We start from the raw sequence: 285 nt of genomic DNA, 5'->3' as shown, positions 1-285 counted from the left end.
CTCCTCCTCCTCCAGCAGCAGCAAGAAGTGCATTCGTCGCGTCGTCATTATTGTTCTCTCCACTCCTAGGCATCTTCCCTACCATTGGGCCCACCTGACCACCCGAAAACCTTGCAGCCTCTCCTGCTCCTAACAGAGATGACGCGGGCGCCATCACCCCTGTAGAAGAAGGCTGCTGTAGATGGGGCTGTTGCGAGGATGGCAAGGGGTGTCTCTGTGGACCTAGTTGCATGCCTTTACCAGGAACACGAAAGCCACTATTTGCTCCTCCTCCTCCTGCTGCTG

General features: G+C 56.5%; 1 protein-coding gene across 1 annotated transcript; it reads right to left on the bottom strand.

Annotated features, from left to right (window-relative positions):
- Window positions 1–4: 4 nt before the first annotated feature.
- On the bottom strand, window positions 5–285 carry CSUI_011397 (uncharacterized protein; the record flags this gene model as incomplete). The annotated part of the gene is made up of 1 exon (XM_068071496.1): window positions 5–285. A coding segment is annotated over exon 1 (228 nt), but the record flags the coding sequence as incomplete, so codon positions are not given.

Source organism: Cystoisospora suis (genome assembly GCF_002600585.1).
Source record: "Cystoisospora suis strain Wien I chromosome Unknown contig_11308, whole genome shotgun sequence".
In the NCBI taxonomy this organism is placed as follows: domain Eukaryota; phylum Apicomplexa; class Conoidasida; order Eucoccidiorida; family Sarcocystidae; genus Cystoisospora; species Cystoisospora suis.
The sequence above is the reverse complement of the archived record's forward strand: the minus strand, read 5'-3'. Positions and strand labels throughout refer to the sequence as shown.